The 15660-nt window shown below is 40.6% G+C and overlaps 1 protein-coding gene across 2 annotated transcripts in view; it reads left to right on the forward strand.

The window, feature by feature from the left end:
* Nucleotides 1-15660, forward strand: part of TPRG1 (tumor protein p63 regulated 1) — a 122475-nt gene that overhangs the window by 93015 nt on the left and 13800 nt on the right. The window contains exon 5 of one of the 2 annotated variants that reach the window (XM_047875895.1): nt 15100-15253. In XM_047875895.1, coding sequence (XP_047731851.1) covers nt 15100-15253 — 154 coding nt within the window. Of the gene's footprint in view, nt 1-15099; nt 15254-15660 lie in introns of those variants that run through there. The other variant, XM_047875896.1, reaches the window with a different exon arrangement.

A 15660-nucleotide genomic window follows, 5' to 3' on the forward strand; every position in this document is an offset into this window, starting at 1 on the left:
TCTGTCCATGGGGGACTGATTAGTGATTTTTGAAGACTGGAGTTTAAGTTTACGGAGAATGATAAAAGTGAAGATTTGGGATCCAGTGTTCAGACACTGTGTTTCCTCTCCAGTGATATGTAAGATCCTATAGGTGGGAAGAAAGAGAAAAAGTAAAGGAAAAGAAAAAAGCTATTTCTTGGAACCGATTCTAAATTATGTAACAGCCGGATTGAAAGCATAATGTCACGATATAATATTGTAAAATTTGTGTTTGGGCCCACTTGGCTTCTTAGGTGTAGGAGAATGAGCAAAGGCAGAGTGGAATGATAAACTAACATTGCTGAGATGCTCTGTATCATGCAAGATTTTTGTGAAGAGTCTGGCTGGAAAAAACATACTACCAGCCACTTCCTTCCTCTTCGGAGAGACGGAGAGTGGCCTGTGTACCGTAGGAGGGAGTACATAGGGCTTGAGGTCAAACAAGCCAAAGAGAATATCTCACTACTTTTAGGTAGGCTTTTTGAATAGTCTGAGTTGCAATTTTTTCAGAAATACAGACAATAATATCTGTTCTGTAAGATGGCCATAAGATGTGCAGATGAGGAGTATAAAGGGTCTGATTGATAAATAGCAGCTAGGTTTCTTATTGTACCATACCAAGACTTAACCAGAGAGAGCCTACTGTGTGCAAATTATGTGCTTCTCTACTATATCCCTAATTGCTCAACACATACACAGGTGGTGGTGAGAAAATTTCTCTCTCATTCTAGAGCAGGAAGGAACTGGTTAAAGACTTTAAGCTCACAGACAACACTCAGTAGTTACCTGGCCTAGGGTAAGAAGTAGAAAAACTCCAATACTTCCCCACATTTCATGCCTTTGCATTATGTCCTTCTATTTGGAACATCCTTCCTCTGTGTCCTTGGGGCTAGAACTGACGAGCTGTCAGCACAGAGCTTGATGTGGGGCTGCAACTCATGAACTGTGAGATCGTGACCTGAGCCAAAGTCAGATGCTCAACCAGCTGAGCCACCCAGGCGCCCCATTCTCCGGGTCTTTGAATATTCACTTCTTATTATCTTTGCATGTTCTTATTGCCACCTCTTTCAGGATTCACTGATCCTCAAGTCAGTTGTGAAAACTTCCTGTCTGTAATGATAGCTTCTCTTTTCATGGTTTTCTCCTTTTTTAGGACAATTATGTCCTTTCTAGAAGAATTTGAGCAACATGCATGCAAAGGAATCTCCCTGTTTATCGTCGATGAATGCTGCCTGGGGCAGTGTTTTGAGCATAGTTTCACTGAGTACACATTTATTGAATGAATAACATTGCCGCTAAGGTAAATTTCAATACTTTACATCTTTAGAATGATATTGTCTCTGTGGCTTTAAACCAGAATTCCTTTTTGTTTATATTCAATAAGGGTAATAAACTCTATGGGGCATCACTCAAATTGCAAAAAAAAAAAAAAAAAAAAAAAAAAAAAAAAAAAAGTCTGGTCTCTTTGACCTTTAAATTATTATGAAGAAGCTGCTTTGGTATTCTGAGACTCGTTTCTTCTCAGCTCTCTGAAGAAATATGTGGGGATATGGTAGAAGAAGGCTGTCATACTCAAAAGCATCTTTGGGGAATTGTTTGTGCATTCAAATTTTAATTTCAAAGATCAGAATTTCCCAAGGGTGCATGCTGCTGTAGTATGATGCATGATGCAAGATTAATTAAAGACCATGCTCAGATTTTGTCTTTGTGGCTCTTACAGCCATTTGGATAATGCTTATAATGCAAAAAGAATTAACTTTGCCAGATATTGAAATGTCCTATCACTTCCTAATTATGTTGTGGAAAGATGATTTATTCGGTTTCATTTTTAAACAATTTTTTTCTTCATTTTTTAAACACTTAAGCCATTTCTTAAGCTTTGGCCAAGGTAGGCTATCTCTCTCTCTCTCTCTCTCTTTCTCTCTCTCTCTCTCTCCATCCATCTGTCCATCAATTTCTTTATTATCTATTTGGTCTCTACCTCCCTTAATTCTAAAATAGGAATTCTAATTCTAAAATGGAAATACATTTTATGATGAGCTGGTGATTTAATGCCTGTCCTACCAGGATATAACACATTAAATTCCTTTTGCTTTTGCCTTGAGCATTTAGCCTAAATAAGTCATCGGGAGGATTTGTTTGTTCTGCCTTTTAGTTTCTGATCAAAAGCTTCCTTATGAAAGATCAGGTGCCAAAGGTGGAAATTAACTATGAGCTGTATTTTCCATGTCTACTTTCTCCAAAGTCAGTTTAAAAAATCAACTCTTCACAATGTATTTTAGCAGCAGCAGCAGGTGTGAAAAAGACTTAGAAATTAGAAACTGTATTTGATGGTGAACTCCAGGTGAGTCAGCAGTGTGGTAAGTTACCCGCACAGCTAATGTTGTTGTTGGCTAAATTCACTGATGTACAGCTTCTGGAAGGAAGGAAGGGGTTGTCATGGTATATTCCACAGTGACTGGGTCACTATTGGTGTATTGTCTTCCTTTCTTGGCTACATACTTTAATTACGACATTGAAAAACTGGAACATATTCAGGAGAGGGTGACCTGGCTGGTCAGGGAATTTTTACTTTGTCAGATGGTCAAATGAGGAATGGCTGAAGCAACTAGGTGTCTGTTGTTGTTTCTCTCTGTCTCTGTCTCTGTCTCTCTCTCGTGAGCAGGAGAGAGAGCAAATGGAGAGAGAATCTTAAGCAGGCTTCATACTCAGTGTGGAGCCGGACTCAGGGCTTGATCCCATGACCCTGGGATTCCATGACCCTATGGTCTGAGCTGAAATCAAGGGTCTGACACTCAACCAACTGATCACTCCCCCCACCCTCCCCAGGTACCCCATTAGTCTGTTTTTTTTTTTTATTTAGAAAAAATTTTTTTTCAACGTTTATATATTTTTGGGACAGAGAGAGACAGAGCATGAACGGGGGAGGGGCAGAGAGAGAGGGAGACACAGAATCGGAAACTGGCTCCAGGCTCTGAGCCATCAGCCCAGAGCCTGACGCGGGGCTCGAACTCACGGACTGTGAGATCGTGACCTGGCTGAAGTCGGACGCTTAACCGACTGCGCCACCCAGGCGCCCCTCCATTAGTCTGTTTCTTAATGAAAAATAATTTTTTGAGAACTTTTATGTTGTAATTCCATTATATGATAGGAAAACTATCTTAATTGCAGGCTTTGGATTTTGCCTTTAACCATAGATCATTGACAGAACCCTCTTCTCTTAGATTCTTGCCTTGCAATCAAATAAAAACCACTAGGCCTTCCCCTAGTGAATCATGACTCCTGCCTTAGTCCAACACCATAGACAGCCCTCTTTTGATCCTTATCTAGCTCTGACCATTCCCACAGGCTAAGGAGCCCCCAGGAACATGGGGATATGCCTACCCACAGCATGTGCCCCTCCCCACTGAGCTACTTGTTACTAGGACCAGTGACATCAAGATCACCTGGGAGCTTATTACAAGTACAGAATCCAGAACCTTAGAAACCACCCCACCAACTGAATCAGAATCTGTGTTTTAACAAAGTCCCCAAGTGATTCAAGCACACATTGAAGTTTGCCAAGCATTGTTCGAGGCCATGCTCTGGGTACCTGAGACCCTAGAATTCCTGGCCTAAATGGCCCTGCATTTGCTTCCAGAGCCTGTCCTTCCCAGGGCATGCCCTGCTGCCAGTGGACATATACTTAAGCCTGAAGGGTGACCGAGAGTGACCATTTAGGAAGTCGGTCTGGGGTGGAACTTAGAGATATGGGCTGGTTGTTCTCACTCATGTATGGAAAGCTGCCACATTGAGGGACTAGATGCCAGGATTGAAAAATAAGAGCGGGGATCCCAGGTCTCTATCTGTATTGTTGCTCTGGGCCTGGGTGGAAAAGTAAAGCTCTGTGGTAGAAGTAAATCTTAAGTGAAAACAAAGTCATAAAACACGAAGCTCATATGTATGCAAAGTAATACAACTGCAACATGAAGATTAAGCGCACACACACACACACACACACACACACACACACACACCCCTAGCTCCTGTATCCCAAAGCAAGTATACGTGGTGGAATGTAGGTAAATCAGTTCTATTTCATGAAATGTCTGGAATTATTAACTTTGTACATAGCTTATTATGTTATCCCATGTTCCTTCTTTGTCCCTCTTTCTCACCCCACCCCCAAGTGTATGATTTGGCAGTTTTTGGTGGATGCAAAAGGAACTAGCAAGAGTGCAAGAGAATTCAGAATTTTTTTGTCTTCTGATTTACTTTTCAGAGCTCTGCAAAAAGCGTGCTCGAAGCCTCTGATGAGAGGTGCCATGCACACTGCATCCAGCCCTATGATAGTTCTGCTGAGTAGGTATCTGTATCTTCATTGCAAAAGAGAAAACAGACTATGAGGGGCGATGTGCTTTTCCTGAGGCACCTAGTAAATGAAGGCCCTACATTCAAACCCAGGTGCATCCTCTAAAGTCCAGGACTTGTTTATTTTATCAAAGTACCTCATAAATCATATGGGCATTTTTGTTGTCTGAATGTGACCTGTTATGGAGCATAATCACTTTGGGCAGGCATGGAGGGGGGCACCACCGAACACACAATTCTTGCTGAACTGTTTGAATGGCTCATGTTGACCGTAACCAAGAGAGAAAGTGATGCTGATTGTGGACTATGTCTGTGTATGGAAGTTAGAGATTGATATATTTAAAATTTTTTTTAATGTTTATTTTTGAGAGAGAGAGAGAGAGAGAGAGAGAGAGAGAGAGAGAGAGACGGCATGAATGGGGGAGGGGCAGAGAGAGAGAGGGAGACACAGAATCCAAAGGAGGCTCCAGGCTCTGAGCTGTCAGCACAAAGCCCGATGTGGGGCTCGAACTCACGAACCTCGAGAACATGACCTGACCTGAAGTCATATGCTTAACCGACTGAGCCACTCAGGCGCCCCTGGACATTTTTCGTTTATTGCCTACATAACCTACTATATGGAATACCACAAATAAACTTCCCCATGAAATGTTTCCTTAAGCATAAAGGGGAAAATAAATAAGTATATCACACATACTCTCTTGAAATTTGTTCCATTTCAAATTCTTCCAAAGTGGAGAAAGCAAAATGTTTGCCGCCTTGAGGAGCAGGATCAAGGGGAAGTGTTAGGGAGAAGATTCGAGTTTCGTTTGTCAGGCAGAGCTCTCTGTGCCTGTTGCCTTTCTGGGAAGCCAGCCCCGGCTATTTCCCAAAGGCCCCTGAGAGCTGGGCCACAAGTCTGTGGAAACTGGTCTCTCTAGTTGTCTGTGTATTTATTATAGACAATCTACTCTCGATCTCCCTTGAGAGAAAAATGTTTTTCTTAGAAGCCTTTTTTTTTAACTTAGCTACTCTGTGCCTGTTGAAACTTGGTTTTTTGGGGTGCTCAAAAGTAACTTCCTTTTAAGAGAGAAGACCAAAACTTACACAAACCTGAGGCTAAGGCGATTTGCCAAATATCCCAATTTATAATAGAGGGAGTTTCCTCAGAATTGCTTCCTTTATAATGTGGCGTTTTCCTTGGTAGCTTTGCAAGAGTTGCCCTCCCTTCTCTATACATGGAAGCCTCTTGGCATGGAAGGGCCTCGGTATGGACCTGGCCTGCCAGCCTCTGCGACACGGTGCTTTCAGGGCACAATTGTAGACACCCTGCCACCAAAGGTACAGCCCCTTCTGTCCTGGGCATTTCTCTGAAATATGCCATTTTACATACACCTCCCTTAAACAAACAGAAAACAATTTAAGGGCTCGGTTTTAAGTGGTACAATTCAGAAATGTAGGTTAATGAAAGACAAAAGCAACAGCCTGATCAATCTGGTCGGAGGGAATATTTTCTGTTTGATGTATACTTTTTACAGTACAGACCGTGGGTTTACTTATTTAAAAAAATGAACATTACTGTAAGATCTCATGGGAGGAACATATATGATGTAGGCATGGACCCCATTCTTGCACAGCTCACAGTTCATTTGATGATATGAGACAAATACACAGGATAATTTCATTTTGGGAAAATGACCACAAATGCTGTGAGCTCAGCTAGTTGAATTGTTTGGATGGATCATTGAGGAATTGTGGCTTTGAGTTTTGGAAATGAGTGCTGGAGCTGTAGTGCAAAAGCCTTGAATGACAGGCTGGGCAAGTGTTTCTGGATCTTAAAAGTAACAGGAAGCCCTTTTAGTTTTCTGAACTCTTTGAATCAGCATGGTGGTGAAAGGTAGAAGGTAGATTATTTCAGGTGAGGAGAAACTACAAATAAAAATGTAAGCTCTATAATGATTGTCTTTACTCAGGCTCACAAGGGGAACACACAGCTGGTCGGTGTAAATGTTTGTTTTTGTCTCTGCCCTGTACACCGACAGGGTTCCATGGAATTATGGGGGGCTGTGGAACCAGAGAGATCTGAATGTGAACCCTAGTTCTGCCACTTACGACTTGATGGCTTTAGACCTCTCTGTGAAACAGAGATAATGAGCCAAACTTGTGAGTTAGTGTAAGGACTGAAATGTAGAGGTCTCAGCCTACTGCTGCTACTAATTATTCTGGGCTCTGGTTGTGATGGATGACAACATCTTAAATATGTAGTTCTTCATTTCCATGTAAAAATAATACATGCTCATTCCAGAAAGTAAGAAGCTTAAAAGAAGGAAAATAATCCTGTGGTGGCAACAATGTTAATATTGTAGTGTGTTTCTTTCCATCCGTTTTCTGGAAAGGAACAGGCTTACTGTTGTCCTTCTTGAGACCGCTCCTGATTTGCTTCGCTGTTTACAAGAGGAAGAACACAAGCTAGACCAGAGAGGTCCTCACTGCCTTTCTCTTCCATCACTATACACACAGTCCTGCTTCACACCTTTACTCTGAGTACTTCTAGGAATAGGCAGACCCTACCAGCTATGTCACTGAATGTCCTCTATGTCAGTCCACGCTCTGACCTCCTAAACGTGTTCTGAATGAATGAAGCCTTCTTTGGTTCAACCTTCAGCTCTAAGGGGTTGTTCCTGCCTCTGAGTCCTCATTACAATTTTATCTAGAGCATTTTCTCTAGACTCTATTGAGAAATACTAGCAGAGATTTGCTGATGATGTTGCTACTCAGAGTGATTGTTATGTATTGTGAGAGTTATATTCTAAACAGTTTGAAGGAGAAATCAGAATTTAAGACTCCTTGTACAGAATATGATAGTGCTAGCCTAGCAGAGTATGAACTTAAGGATGGCAAAATTTTATGTCCTCTCCTTTGGTGGATAGGTGATGGTCATTATTGATTCTGGGATCTGATTTATTTCACTCTAACAGATAATAGAACTCCAAATGGACTTTCTCAAACATGAGCCATTTAGATGCCCATCTAAAAGTTATTCACCATCAACCTTATTGGATTAACTGTCCACTTAAATGTCATCTGTGATACCAGAGCTTTTGCTATAAATTTCCCTTACAGGAAAGGGCAGGGGAAAGAGCATTGTTTTGTTTAATTATTTGTCCATGACTCCCAAAGTAAGGCATCCTGGGTTCCCTGTCAATAGAAGTTTAGAAACAGCAAATTAGAAGACGAGCTGCTAGAGTCAGGAATGTTGATAGCAGAAAAAATGACAGCCTGACAATGAGGGAAGAGACAGCCAGTATACGAACTAAAAAACTTGGCAGTTAAGGGTCTTTTAGAGCTTGGGTAAATAGCCTTACTCTTCATGTACAACAGTTGGCTTTCATACAGGATAGGAAAATATTAGGATTGAGTGTTAATGTAGGTAACTTTTTAGACTTCATTCCTAATTTTAGTAAAATTAGGGCATCAAGGACATAAAATATAAATTATTAGTAATATATCCCTTTTAGGTCTTAAAATTTGGTTTGTGATGACTTTTATTTTTTTAATGTTTATTTATTTTTGAGAGAGCGAGAGAGTGAGCGCACACGCATAAGCAGGGGACGGGCAGAGAGAGAGAGAGAGAGGGAGACACAGAATCTGAAGAAGGCTCCAGGCTCTGAGCTATCTGCACAGAGCTGGACATGGGGCTCTATCTGATGAACTGTGAGATCATGACCTGAGCTGAAGTTGGATGCTTAACAGAGTGAGCCACCCAGGCACCCCTGGGATGACTTTTATTAAGCTATAAAGGAATTCATTATTTTTAATATAATTTGTTTGAAAAATTAAGTATGTAAGTTTTAGAATGATTTCTATCCAGAGGTGCCTGGGTGGCTCAGTTGGCTGTGTGTCCAGCTTCAGCTCGGGTCATGGTTTTGCAGTTCACAAGTTCGAGACCCACATCCAGCTCTCTGCTGTCATCATGGAGTAGCAGAGAGCATGCTTGAGATCCTCTGTCCCCTTCTCTCTCTGCCCCTTCCCTGCTTGCACTGTCTCTCAAAAATAAATAAATGTTAAAAAATAGAATGATTTCTATCCAAATAATCCATTCATACCAGTTCTAGAAAATAAAATATCTTTGTATGTTATTTTACACACACACACACACACACACACACACACACACACACACACACACACTGTGAGTCCCAGAATCTTAGGTTGTACCTTTGGTTTGGACCTTAGTCTTCTTCACCTCGGCCCTGAACGTGGCCCACCTCTCGGACAAACAGATTTATGTTCCCAAGCAAATTGGGGTTCCTGGGTGGCTCAGTTGGTTAAGCATCTGGCTTTGGCTCAGGTCATGATCTCACAGTTTGTGAGTTCGAGCCCTGCGTTGGGCTTTGTGCTGACAGCTCAGAACCTGCAGGCTGCTTCAGATTCTGTATCTCCTTCTCTCTCTGCCCCTTCCCTGCTCACACTCTGTCTCTCTATCTCAAAAATAAATAAACATTAAAAAAAAAAAGTTTTCCAACCAAATAAACATTTCTTTTAAGGACTTTCATCCTGGGAGATTCCATAGCCTTTTTCTGTAGTCCTTTTTATAAGTATTCATCCTACTTTCTCTGGGTTCTGCTTTTGGTTTAATTCTAGGTCTTTTATACAGTAATTTAAAATCCTTTCTTCTTCTAGGAGAAGAAAGATGGGGTCTCAGCAGCCATTTGAGAATTTCTCCATCACTCATTTATCCTTTGGCTTTTTGTCCAACTGGTATAATACAAATTATTTTGGTTCTTTTTTTTCAGCATAGATATTAATTTATTGGGGGAAGAAAAGGAGATTAAAGATGACCTAATTCAACTACCTGGTTTTGTATATGGTCCTCTGGATCCCAGAGCGAAGAAATGGTTCAAATTATCCAGCAAGTTAGTGGTAGATTTAGCCTTTGGACCCAGGCCTCCTACCTGTCATCCAAGGGTTTACTACTGTACCACATTGCCCCAGAATTTTCTCTTTAGGGACAATGCTGCTCTGTTTTATTTTATCACTTACTTCTTCCTCAAGTAATGAAACCCACAGAATTTCTTGGTTACTCATGCCAGTAAATGGTTAATCTCACTGAGCCCAAGGCCCTGGAAACTTCTGGGAGGGAGCCAGGTGAGCAAAGAGAGCAGATAAAGGCACCACCTGCCTATGGGTTAGAACAGCCTGGGGACACAGAGAGAATGTAAACACATTCTGCAAATCTTATTGTCTGACACTGTGCCAGCGTCTTTTGGGTTCTTGTCATGGAAAATATTTCGTCTGAGGTCATTCAATAAGCAGAAAGGAGCATTGAATACCCTCCAGGGTGCCAACTCAGTCCCCCCCCACCTTTTGTCCAGATTAAATAAGCAAGGGACTAACATTTCATGGTTCTAGAAGGCCCGCCTTTCAACAATACAGGCTGTAAGGTAGAGAGAAAGGAGACATTAAGAAAATATATTGTGTTGTTCTGAACAGCTCTCTCCCCCTGGCGGCCTGCCCTCCTCCCCCGTGCGGCCTCCCTCTGTTTGCTCACCCATACTTACAAGCACACGCCCTGAGTTTAGAGCAAGAGTTAATGTCTGTGCTTCCTCATAAATCTCGGTTTGGTGCCTCGAGCTATGTTTTTAATTCTGTGGTGGAACTTTGAGATTTGAGATGAGTAGAAAGGAGGGGCAGCTGGTGGAGGTAATAATGGAAGCTGCCATTTCTCCTTCTGGAGATTTGCATCCTCATTCATGTCTCCTATCAGGTGGTGTAAAGCCTTAGCTCAGCATCTTTGAGGGCCAGGATGGGAGACAAGTGGGAAGTCATGAGAAATAATACCTATGTTGTGCTATGGCTGTGTTGTGCTATGCAGAAGGTCGCACGGCTTCTCTCTGAAGGAAGTAGAATGTGTGGAAGGAGCAAATTAACCAAAACTGGTGACTGGTTGGCATAATTATCTGGTTCAGCTGAAAATGACTTCAGGGAGAGGTGTATTTCCTGTCAAAAATAATGTATTGTCTTCCTAAACTTGTTATTGAAGAAAGTTTTTCCTCCATTCAGTTTGGAGCTCCTCTTTTTGGTGTTGCTCAAACATTTATTTTTCATGATTGATCCTTTGGTCCTTGGATGATAGTTTCTTCTGTATAAACCTCATTTCTTCAAGATACATTTGCTTTTTGTGGCGTAGAAGGCAAATCTGTTTGGCTGCTATGATGGTTTAAAGTAGTAATTGCTTAAGTTTCCACCCTGGCAACAACCATATTTGACTCAAATTCTGAGTCTGAGTCACTGAGTAGAACCCATAATTAACAAGACTAAGGGAAGAACTCTGATCTTTGAAAATTCTGGTCTTTGGTTTATATATCTATAAAATGAAGGAATTGGAATCACATCTCTTAAAGGGCCTTCCCACTCAAGACAGTCTAGGATCCTAAAAATCTCCAGCTGTTATAAACCCTCTTCTTCCACCAAGTTCTTAGGAGTCCTTATGGAGAATCTCCTTTACTTCTAGAACTTTCTAGGAGGTTTTTTGATTTAGCAGAAGTGAAGGGTACATTGATCTTCTTGCTTCTATTACTGTGTGAATGGAGATCAGAACAAACTGGTTTCCTTGAGAGGAGAAAAATGGGAACAAAATAAATTGTAATAGGTAAACTTCTAATTCTATAATGAGGCTTGTGGTTTTCTATTTGTACCTGTTTGAGGTGTGCGAAAGAGATGATAGTCAGCCCATGGGCTTCCAGAATTCAGAGACTGAGTCTTATTCATTTCTCTACCTGTGACAACACACTGCACAGAGAATATGTTGATTAAATACTGGAATTGAAGATAAACATCTTAGGACTGTTTCAGGGAATCACCTGTGAGGTGATTTAAAAGATTGTTCTTAACCTATTAGAAAACTTTTACAGAGCTATGCTGATTCAGTCTGAAGAAAAAAGAGCTGTAGGGGTGTTTTAAGCTAAATGAAAGTCTCTCTGATGGATTTAAATAGGAAATTATATACACCGAAACATGATAAAGCGGAAGCCAAACACAAAAGTTTTCTGAGACTCAGAATCAGGCGGGGGAGGAGGGATCAATAGGTGAAGAAAACTGTAGAAGATTCCAACACCTTCTCTGTGCTAGGTATTTGCTTTTCTTGTTTTGTCTATGCAGGACTTATGGTATTTTTCCTCCCCTTTGTAATTCTGTTCTTCCAGTGGTTTGTTGACTTGGTGATCTGATTAAGCCTGGTCATATTCTTTATCTTATTTCCTGTTAGCTTCATTTATTTCTACCAAAGAAGTCGAAAAAACTGTTGTCATAGTTTAAAAAAATTAAAAATATAAAGTTTCTATCAGGACAGGTAAGCATTATAATGCACACTAGGAACTCAACATTTGATAGTTGCTACTATGCCTTACAGCATACAAGACACTTGCTCATCCATTTTCCTCTTTTTCCTCGTGAAATGGGTATTACCCAAAGATCAGAAAGGTGCTGTGAAATGCCCAAAGCCAAGGTTTCCACTCAGTATGATTTGGAGAAGAAAGCTACCAAATTGTCCTTTGCTTAATAATTTGATGTTGGCATTATTTACCTAGGACTGTACCCCCACTTTGATTAACTTGACCATAGTGCTTAGTGAGAAAGATCGGTCTTCTTACCCTGATGACCTAACTTTTTTGTAAATTCCCTCTTCACTTCCAGGGCTACCTTATTTTCCTACAATCTCATAATTGATAATATCGAGCTTATATAAAAATCTACAGTTCCTTTTGAGACTGAGATTTCATTTCTGACCTTTAGCTAAGATCTCTAGATGGGCTTTTTGCCCACAGATGATGATGGTCTTCTTAGGGCAACTCTTTCAACTCTGTGTCGATTGGAAGTAAGACTGTGTTGTGGAATAGCAGGACCATAACTTGGAATGTACTTTGTAGTGAGAGTCCAGAATGGTGAAAAGACCCCTAAATGAAGTCTTGGGAGACCAAGGCTCTCACCAGCTCACCTCTGTGTGTAGTGATGCTTTGGGAAAACCCTATTCCTTCTGTGTGCCAGTTTTCTCATCTCCAGAAAGACAGCACTGGGCTTTAGGTTCCAGGAACCCTTCTAGCTCTCACGTTCTATAGTTTATAAACATTAAAATGTTATTCCATCATATGGTGGCTGATTTGTGCTTTTACATGTTTGCGAAGGATCACAATAGGTGCTAAAGTTCCCTAGGAGTGATGGGACAATGCTTGGTATAGTCTTTGCAGCAGAAAGTGTGGTCAGGGGGCTAATTTGATGCCTCTAAACTACAAAAGCCATAACCAGAGGCTTCTTTTATATACTGTATGTCCTTGACTGAATGCATGTTAGTAGTGTCATGACCACAGCCATCTATATCATTTACACAGTTACCGAGGTCCTGAGATGTCACATGGAGACATGTTAAAGAACATGTGGTGAAATGGATTCAGAAAATGAAATGAGCTTGTCCATAGTGCCACAGCATTAAGTGTCAGAAGCAAGACTCTAATGCAAGACTATCTGACATCCTATTTTTTTGCATTTTTCACTTCACTGTTACCTCCCACAACATCTTGCATGGTGAGCATAAGTAACTCATGAAGCAGTCCTGGTCATAAAGGCACCTGTGTTCCGCACAATTGTCCTAATGACACTGGATGGAAGAGGAGATGGTAGGTTTTCATAAACCTATGGTATTAAGGTCTTTGCCGAGAATACCTTTTTACCTTTGGAGAGACTTTTTAGTTGTAGATTTATCTTCTTAGGTATCACCATTGGAGCTCAGGAGAGAAAGTTGGCTGAACTTGTATGTTCAGAAGTATGCTACATGTCTGAGAAATGTCATTGCCATGCTCAAATTGACTGGTTATTTAGAAATAGGGTCCCTCTTGAATTTCATGGTTAAACTTCATTTGAGGCTTCCCTAAGGTAAAATAATATAAAGTGTACTTCTTAGAGAAGCTATCTTGGCAGATTTTCATCGCCTTTGGATAAAAGCAAAATTGCACCCAGCACATAAATTGACATATGAAGCAGTAAATGATTCCATTGTGCAAGTTGTCTTAATGGGCTAAAGCCAGAATGCTCCATTAACCAGCATGCATAGAATAGTAATTGAGTTTAGAGTTTATTACCAGGCCAGGAAAAGAGAGAGAGAAAGAAAGAGAGAGAGAGAGAGAGACAGAGAGAAAGAGAGAGAGAGAGAGAAAGAAAGAAGGAAAGAGAAAGAAAAAGGAAGGAAGGAAGAAAGGAAGAAAGAAAAAGAAAGAAAAAGAAAGAAAGAAAAGGAGGGAGGGAGAGAGAAAGAGAAGGAAAGAAAGAAAAGAAAGAAAGAAAGAAAGAAAGAAAGAAAGAAGAAATGAAACAGAAGGAACATATTGGGGGGATGATAAATGTCAGAATAACAGCTGGGAAGGTGAGAGGTTAGAAAGAGAACTTTAGAGGTATATACAATATGTTTCTTTTCCACTTTTTCTTTGTGGGTAAAGGATTAAGTACAAAAAAGGTTGGGTGTCAGCTTTCAAACATAATGATAAAAAATCTGAGAACAGAGCAGTAGAATGTGCCAGGTTCTTTTCGTACTTTCATTTTAGAACAAGAATCTCAGAGATCAGCCAACCGGGAAGAGGGGTGGCATATGCATATGTGTGAGATTGTGTTTATACACATCTCTACTTGGATAAACACACAGAAGCCACAATAGCATTCCCAAAGGAATTCCTTAATACAGGAAGTAACAGCTTTATGCAGGCACCACAATTAAGCTCTGGGTTTTCATTCTAGATCCCAGGATTTAATTTCTAGAAGAAATGAGAGCTCTGTGATGTTCCATGGGGCTCTTTAGAATTACAGGCAACTTAGTTTTAAAGCTCATTGAATGCAAAGCACCTGAGCTTGGCTTAACCTCCAGGGATCTCTTTGCATTCAGAGATGTCTAAAACCACAAACCATAAATTCTGATGGGCACATGTAAAAGAAGAGACCACAGGAATTACAATTTTGTTATTCAATGTGGCCACACTCTGCTGCCACGACTTCCCTCCCATCATTCCCAAGCTTCCTCTTGCTTTGCGCTTGGATTTACCAGATATCCAGGCCTGGGCTCTACCCGATAGTGTGGGAAAAGGCAGACACAATTTATTTACGAGCTATGGTATGTATGTTGCTGCAATTTAGTTGGATAGAATGTGTACAGATAATAGAGAACCATGAGATATGAAAGCTGTGGTCACAGGCATTTTTTTGAATTGGTCATTATCGCTTTTAAGGATCATCTATACACTACTATTCTTGAAGTCCCAGATCTTTTCTTGTGTTAACTGCTTTGTGGAAAATGAAGGTGCTGTCATTTCTCTTCTCCTTGAAACTGCCTGCCACCTTGACACATCCACTTCCTGACCCACCACCTTGACTCTTCCCTTTCCCTTTTTCTTACAACCCTTACCATCAGAATATTGGCATGAGAGCAATATCCATGTTTCCATCCCTGGCCCCAGTCCTCAGCACCAGAGTCACATTTCCAAGTAGACATTTCCACATAGGATTCTCAATGACACCTTGAACCCATCATGTTTGAAACCAAATGTATCCTTTTATTCTTACCTCCCGAGTTTCTGGAACAATCAGTTAGTAGGCAAGTCACTCAGCATCATTATAAATCTGACTGAGACATCACGTGACTTTCCCATCCTTTTCTTTTTGTTTTAAGCTAGTGCACATGGCTAATCTAAGGAAACTTGTTTCTTGTAGGAGACAAGGAGAAGGCCTTAGGATCTACTGGGGGAGTCTGGAACAGCAGTCCCTCTTATCTCGCTGGAACCCATGGTCCACTGAAGTGCCTTATGCGACCTTCACTGAGCACCCTATGAAGTACACCAGTGAGAAGTTCCTCGAAATTTGTAAGGTAGGCAGTTTGAGCCTCATTAGACTAGCTTTGATGGTGAAGCTATCTGCTTCTAAAATAAGTACTACTCAAAAAAAAAGAAAAGTTAAGATACAGCCTGGGCTTATACAGATACAAATTTTAAAAGGTTTATAGGAATTTTTAATAAACAGTGGAGCTGTTTTATATATAAAAATATATATAATATTTATGTTAATCATATTGTGATGTTTCCACCTTGCTAATTTCTTATAAAAAATTATAGTGTAATATTATTTAAAAATGGCATTACTTGTGTCTGTTTTTTGCCATACGTATAAATTTCTCTATGGGTACTTATAATTTTCTGTATGTAATTAAATTCTAATTATTTCATTCAAAAGAAGGAGTGTGGGTGGGATAGCGTGAAATATGAAGTCAGATATGGC

Source organism: Prionailurus viverrinus, chromosome C2, assembly GCF_022837055.1.
Source record: "Prionailurus viverrinus isolate Anna chromosome C2, UM_Priviv_1.0, whole genome shotgun sequence".
NCBI classification, from domain to species: Eukaryota; Metazoa; Chordata; class Mammalia; order Carnivora; family Felidae; genus Prionailurus; species Prionailurus viverrinus.